Source organism: Hypomesus transpacificus, unplaced genomic scaffold (assembly GCF_021917145.1).
Source record: "Hypomesus transpacificus isolate Combined female unplaced genomic scaffold, fHypTra1 scaffold_184, whole genome shotgun sequence".
NCBI lineage: Eukaryota > Metazoa > Chordata > Actinopteri > Osmeriformes > Osmeridae > Hypomesus > Hypomesus transpacificus.
In genome coordinates this window covers 310,128-317,421 of record NW_025813733.1, presented here as the reverse complement: position 1 = coordinate 317,421, position 7,294 = coordinate 310,128, and the positions used below count along the sequence as shown (strand labels likewise).

At 42.4% G+C, this 7,294-nt stretch overlaps 1 protein-coding gene across 1 annotated transcript; it reads left to right on the top strand.

The window, feature by feature from the left end:
- Nucleotides 1-5,324: 5,324 nt before the first annotated feature.
- LOC124489179 (galectin-1-like) lies at nt 5,325-7,044 on the top strand. Its single transcript, XM_047051865.1, has 5 exons — nt 5,325-5,406; nt 5,741-5,769; nt 5,875-5,954; nt 6,152-6,320; nt 6,676-7,044. Exons 2-5 carry the CDS (start codon nt 5,767-5,769, stop codon nt 6,874-6,876), a joined length of 453 nt encoding a protein of 150 aa, XP_046907821.1. The 5' UTR covers nt 5,325-5,406; nt 5,741-5,766; the 3' UTR covers nt 6,877-7,044.
- The last annotated feature ends 250 nt before the right edge of the window (nt 7,045-7,294 follow it).

Below are 7,294 nucleotides of genomic sequence, written 5' to 3'. Positions count from 1 at the left end.
CTGGCAGAGACAGCATTTTGATATGTAACTAGAGAGGGTACAATTTCTGGGGAAATGTGAGTTGTGCTTGCGTCCGTTTCAGATTGGTCCGTTTTTTTCCATAACATTGTGCAATCATATTTTACGTTATTGCCATGATCCCGTAGAAGGCGGCACTACTCTTGTGTGGTGTTGGATGGCCTCTCTTGAGGAAATGTTTCTCTAAAAATCTATTACAGTGATGAAGCAATAAACCAAAAGAGGGTGTGGTATTTGTCTTTGATACAACACCCCCCAAGCCATGGCACGGTTCCATGGATAAGGATTCTCGTGTGAAGCCCTTTTCCTTGGTATCAATGTGTCTTCAAGATGGGTTTCATTAAAGTTAACAACTCCCTAACAGTCGTTTATACCGTCGCCTCACAGCAAGAAGGCTCTGGGTTCAATTCCTTCTTGAGGCCTACCTGTGCTCAGGTGGGTTATCCATCTGGCCTTTCTGTGTAAAGTTTGCATGTTCTCCCGTGCTCACACAGGTTCCTATACAAAGAACCCCAATAAAAATCTGCAGAACAAATCTCTGTCCTGCCAAGGTGAGATGACCATGGCTCAGGGGGTAGAGAAGGTCACCCGCTAACTGACAAGTCGGTGGTTCGATCCCAGATTCCTCCTGGCCATGTGTGGAAGTGTCCTTGAGCACTGAACCCCAAGTCTCTCCTGATTGGCTGGCTAGTGCTGGGATGGCACCGATGTTTTGAAAATCCTGGGGTGGAGGATTTCCCCCTCTTGGTAGAAATCTGCTGAATGTTTACATTTGGTCTGGGAGGTCCTAATTGTTTAGTTGCCCATTTATCGTGATTCGTTCGCAGACTAAAAGTTCTGGAGCCTCATGTATGAACGTTGCGTACGCACAAAAAGCTTGCGTACGATGGTTGTCACGCACACTTTGTGATGTTTAAAGATTTACTTGACGTGAGAATGTGCGGGCCGTCACGGAAACTTTTGAGCAGACGTGAGAATGTGCGGACCGTCCGCAAAGTCTTCTCTGGCTCTGTAAAATGGCGAATTCTAACTGAAAAGTGCCGAGACTAACCAAACATTACAAAATAAAGTTTCCACTAGTACGTTTATGACGTTGACTATTCAAAAAACATAAAAATAAACGTTTGATCATTAATGTGGATGATCATATCAAAATGCCAAAACCCAAAACGGGAAATGCTATATAGCCTTCTGTTTATACCGCCACCACTTAATAACTTCTGTTAAACTTGAGGCTGTCAAACGAACGACAAAATCATGCTGTTACGATGCGCCACCACTCGTTTCTTCATTTAAAGTTTTTTATCGGACCATTTCTTCTTAATTTCTGCCATGGTCCGGGTCTCTGAACCCACAGCATTGATGGCCCTATAATAATAATGATACTTTTATTTGTAATGCACTTTACATTTAGCTAAATCTCAAAGTGCTGTTTTTTGTCACTAATACCTGATGACAGGTCGCCAAACATGACACTTTCTCGCCTCCACCTCTGTTGTCAGAACCGCGATCTCACAGTCACCGTATTTCTTCAAATAAACGCTGCAGCGTTTAACGTTCATTTTTGGTGCTGCGTTTCTTCGAGGGGCGGCGTTTATTCAAATAAATACGGTAATTCAGACAACGAAATGACCTCAGGAGCGCATTTATAGCCCATCTGCATATTAATTTATGGGAGGAGGCAAGGCGGGGTCAGTGGCTCGTTCACGTGCGGTCAATCTCACGTTGATTGTGATTTATAAAGGAAAGGTGCGCAGGACCTGGCGTACGACCGGTTTTATACATGTGAATATTTTTGTACATAGGTACTTTTCGAGTTTTGGCCGTACGCCATCTTCTGGTATGAAAGCTGCGCAATCCTTTATACATGAGGCCTCTGGTGTGAAGCCCTTTTCCTTGGTATCAATGTGTCTTTAAGATGGGTTCCATTAAAGTTAACAACTCCCTAACTGGAGTTAGGTTCTGGGTTCGATTCCCTCTTGAGGCCTACCTGTGCTCAGGTGGGTTATCTATCTGGCCTTTCTGTGTGAAGTTTGCATGTTTTTTCCCGTGCTTACACGGATTCCTATACAAAGAACCCCAAGAAAAATATGCAGAACAAATCTCTATCCTGCCAAGGTGGGATGACCATGGCTCAGGGAAGGTCACCCGCTAACTGCCAGGTCGGTGGTTGGATCCCTGATTCCTCCTGGCCATGTGTGGAAGTGTCCTTGAGCAAGGCACTGAACCCTGAGTCTCTCCTGATTGGCTGGCTAGCGCCTGGCATGGCAGCTCTGTCCATGGGTGAATTAGAGGCAACTGGAAAGTGCTTTGGGTGTGTCGTGAGGTTCCGTTAAATGCAGTTTACACCATCCCCTTCTCCCCCATGCAGTCTGTAAGTTCTATCCATCAGGGGGATTATATCTTTCTTGCTCCCTGCCTCATATGTCATGTGTGTATGTGCTGCATCGAGGAGGCAGGGAGCGCTTCCCTTAGATCATCCACTCCGCCAAAGTCAAACCTATTTCCATGGTTATCAATAACTGCTCAAATCGAATGCGAGAGTGTCTTGACTGAACTCTCTCTTTCCATCACGCAGCGTATTTATTCGGCTTATCAAACTGTCTATCTCAGGGGTACATTTCTATTGTCTGGGCAAGCAGGTGTGTGTGTCTAAACATGCCCAGCATGGGGGAGAAAGGGATGGTGGAGGGCGGCAATGCGATGCCGATATGTCAAAATATTTTCGAACAAATTACAACATATGACACATTTCAAAATGAGGGACTGGCGGACTGTCCGATCCTGGCAGAATTGGTATCCATGGATTTGCCATGACCCAATGAATCCATGGAAACCAACATCATACTTTTAAGACACATCTGTCAAAGGTTCTAAGTAAAAATACTAGTTTTTACACTCAAATAAGAAGTCAAATTAAACTGCCAACAATGAGGATGATGAATGTGTGTGAGCATGTGACCAGCAGACACTCATTCAGTAGTTTCACTGAGTGATATAAAAAGCCAAACAATGTGTGTAACTCTGGCAGCGCATTGGTGCCAACAACTGCATGTCAGTGACATATGGCATGGACTACATCAATCACTATTAACGATAATTAAGTCTGCATTTAAAATGTGTTTCAGCCTTAGCTTATTAACAGGGTTAGGGTTAGGGTTAGTACAGGCTGTCTCCATTATAAACAAATGTATTAATTTATTCAAATAAATGTGCCCTGTCTGTCCAGAAGGACTAACTTTTGGATTGGTCTCTACGGGTCGCCTGCCCACTGGAACAAAAGGTGGCAGGTACCCAACACTCCAAGTTAAATACTTTAAACTATTGGATAGCCTCGCTAGCTCTTCAGGACTTATGATCCTTATTTTGATCAAAACCAGTCCTGTGATGAAGCAATAAACCACAAGATGGTGTGATCTTTAACACCCCTATTCAGCCATGTCCTGGTTCCATGGAATCCGAAAGATTTTAGTTCTAACCCATTACTTTGTTTCTGCTTTCGTGCTGTGGCATGTACTTGATTTCCACAGAAGTCTTGAATGCCACAAAATCGAGGGCAGGTATCGGGATGACTGATTTGTATGTGTTATGTCACAGTTTGAATTACTGAACTATTAAATTGTGATATAATTAAATGTCAACGTTAATGTTGATATGGCACAGTGACTGCCACGATCTTTTGTTAATGGCCATCACATCAAAAAGGTTGCCGGCCCCTGATCTAGGGTATACTCAACTTTTACTGCTCATACAAGTTGGTACCATCAGTCTGTTACATGTCACAGTTTCAGACCTGATCGTGTTCATTGTCACAGTCCAGCTTATGGAAATGATGAATAGGATTCCCACTCCTTGCATGAGTGTGTGTGTATCACATACGGACCGATGCAAATGTCTCTAAATGACATTAGGAAGAGGATGCCTTTTCCCAGTGGACAACGGAGCACATGTGTGTGTGTGTGTGTGTGTGTGTGTGTGTGTGTGTGTGTGTGTGTGCTGCACGAATGTGTGTGGACCAAGAAAGATTTATTCTCTTTAAAATCGCAAATAGAGTTTTGTTTTTGGTTGTTCCCCTCCCCTATATATTGTTTCTTGTGAAGTAGCCTACAATAGCAGAACACATTCACACAAACACATTCTTTGCTTTAAAGTTGCTGCAGCCTTCTATTACAGAAGAGTTTTGCATTCACAAAGAAATGAAGAAATGTAATCTGCCTGCTGAAGAAATTCAACCTGTCAAAGACAATGATGGTGCACTTCTACACAGCCATCATTGAGTCCATCCTCACTTCTTCTATCACCATCTGGTACACTGCTGCCACTGCCAAGGACAAGAGCAGACTGCAGCGTATCATCCGCACTGCTGAGAAGGTGATCGGCTGCAATCTGCCTTCCCTCGAGGATCTGCACACCCCGAGGTCCCTGAGGCGAGCGAGGAAGATTGTGGCCGACCCCTCCCACCTTGGACACTCCCTGTTTCAGTTACTCCCGTCCGGCAGAAGGCTGCGGTCCATCAAGACCAAAACCTCACGCCACAAGAACAGTTTCTTCCCATCTGCTGTCAGCCACTATAACAAGGCCAAGGACTCTCACTGACTTTAAATCACAAGCTGCCCAATGACACCCTGCACATTTCAATTTGCACTATTGTATCGTTCTCTTGCACTATCTGTTTTTTTAAGGTTAGATTGTAAATTATGACTACTTATATTTTTTATTTTATTCTCCTTAGTATTAGCTAGACCCCCCTTAGTATTAGCTAGACTTTGCTCCTTTTGTATAGTTAGTCCACATATCTAAGTTTCAATATTCCTATATGTTTAATGTATGCACCTCCCTGCCAAAGTAAATTCCTTGTGACATTCATGGCGAATAAAATCCCTTCTGATTCTGAAAACAAATAAGACACCTTATCTAGTAATTAAGAGAAAATATCTCATAATTATGAGAACAGGTGTCAAAAATAAATACATTTGTGAATGTGCTTCCGTAAAAATTCAGTAAAAAAAAAAAAGAAAAGAAAGAAAAGTTGTACAAGGTTGTCAGAACCATCTGCTTTCAGCTCTGCAATATGCCTTGGTTGTCATGATAAGAATATGGCATTGCAAGTTAAACCTTATTGGGATGGTCCTGTTGATGGCACTGCTCTTGTGTGACGCTGGATGGCCTCAATGGAATCTCTTCAGGAAATGTTTCTCTAAAAAACAATATGTATGACTCATGTAAAAGGAGTCTGTATCAAGAAGTTCTCATGAAGGCCATTGTTCATGTTAGGACGTGCCTGACCCTCCCTCCTCCAGCCTGGTGTATATATAACTGAGATCTCTCTCTACTCCTCACATCAACACCCAGCATCACCTCCATCTCAGAAGAAGACTTCATCCACAGGTGAGTTCTATGACTAGGGTTGACATCTGGCCATGTTTTATTTGAACTCTTTGCCAACACAACCACACACAAACACACACACACACACACACAGACATTAGCTGATTTTTTTTTTAGAGGTGGCATGGTATACCACATGATTCTATGACATTTTAATTAATTCAATTGTTGTATTACGTTTTCATAAATATTGTGTCGGGGCAATTTTGAGGAGTTTATTCAAATTAATGTCACAGTAAAAAGAGCTAATTTATCAACATAAAAACAGTTGTTATACAAAGTTATATCAATTTTTTTCTAATACGTTTCTCTTACAATGGCAAACACACCACAGGTCCAAGCCTCATCATCAGTGAAATAATGGTAAGGTTTTTTTTATTTGTACACATGGTGTTTAGAATACAGTAGTGACACAATATGTCTAGAAATGACATTGGCCTTTCTCATGTACCACATTGCTGTTTCCAGGAGCTGGATATAAATAATCTGGATCTGGCTGTTGGACAACAACTGACAGTGTATGGGAAGATTCCTGATGATGGCAAACGGTAATATATGATAACATTTAAGATAAACAAACTGTGCGAGTAAACAAAATTAACTTTTACTTACTTAATCTCACATTGTATTGTAAAACAGCCTATCTGCATGTTAGTTTGTGTAAACCCCATCCTATTGAGAGAGTCACACTTGACTGAGTTGTACATCTGTTAGTGATTTCAAACCCCAACTTCTGTTCTTTCAGGTTTGGAATATTCCTGGGTTGTGATCCTAAGAATTTTGCAGTGCACTTTAACCCCCGTTGGGATGATCCTCAAGATGGTACCACAATTGTGGTCAACTCGATGACGAACAGTGTATGGGAACACGAGATAAGGGAGGCAAACACCCTGCAAAGGGGCAGCTATGTCACGGTAAGAGCTTGCAGTATGATGGAGGAAAATGAAAATGCATACAAGTGTAATGGAGTTAGAACCGTGAAACTCGCTCCTCAGGTATCTAACAGGCCACCCACGTCAATGAAGAGCTAGCTTTTCTTTGGCGTAGCTGGTAGTGGTGGCGCTTGGGAAGTCAGAGATGGTGTGTTCGATCCTCGGTGAAGGATGAACACGATCCGGAAAACTGACGGAACTTGCAAGACCACGTCTGTTTCATACTCGTCACACAAGCTTTTGTTTGAAACAGGAAGCCATTCAAAAAGTTGTTTAATGGCATTTTAAAAACTCCAGTGACGTTTTGGGGGTAATAATACCATAAAACCTTCCACAGATTGTTATAGCTTTGGAAAGCAAGACTCTTTTCAAGATAAAACTCCCTAGTGGTCACACAATACCGTTCCCCAACCGAAAGAGCATGGACATCGACTACATCAGGATCAAAGGTGCCTTCCAGCTGAAGTCCTTCAAGATGGGTGAAATGGTTGTGGAGTCCCGTATGCAAGTTGATGCTACTCTGAAAGACGATCATTAATGTTGATGCAGTAAAGAAAAATATGATGGCAGACCTAAGAGAGGATCATTTATTGTTCCTATGAAATTTATTGAAATGTCTTTCTGGCTTTTATTTTCATGTTTTGATTGGTAAAGAAAAGGCATGCGCTGTAAATTCAAGAGTTAATAAAAAAACAAATTCTTTGAACTTCTTTCTTGAAAGATTATTTCATGACAAGCCACAGGATGCCAGTGTTGCATTGTTGAAACAATAAAAACCAGTATGTCATTTCACTATACAGTTTCATCAGAGCTGTCCTAAGCCTTTTAGGGGGCCCCTTACAATGTTGAGGCCCCCCACTGCCTCAGGGCCCCCTTACAATGTTGTGGCCCCCCACTGCCTCAGGGCCCCCTTACAATGTTGAGGCCCCCCACTGCCTCAGGGCCCCCTTACAATG

What these genes read in the sequence shown, in the direction of transcription:
- LOC124489179 (XM_047051865.1), top strand. An exon ending in ATTCCTGATGATGGCAAACG is followed by an intron (nt 5,955 to 6,151) that starts GTAATATATGAT and finishes CTGTTCTTTCAG; the next exon opens with GTTTGGAATATTCCTGGGTT. An exon ending in AAAGGGGCAGCTATGTCACG is followed by an intron (nt 6,321 to 6,675) that starts GTAAGAGCTTGC and finishes AACCTTCCACAG; the next exon opens with ATTGTTATAGCTTTGGAAAG.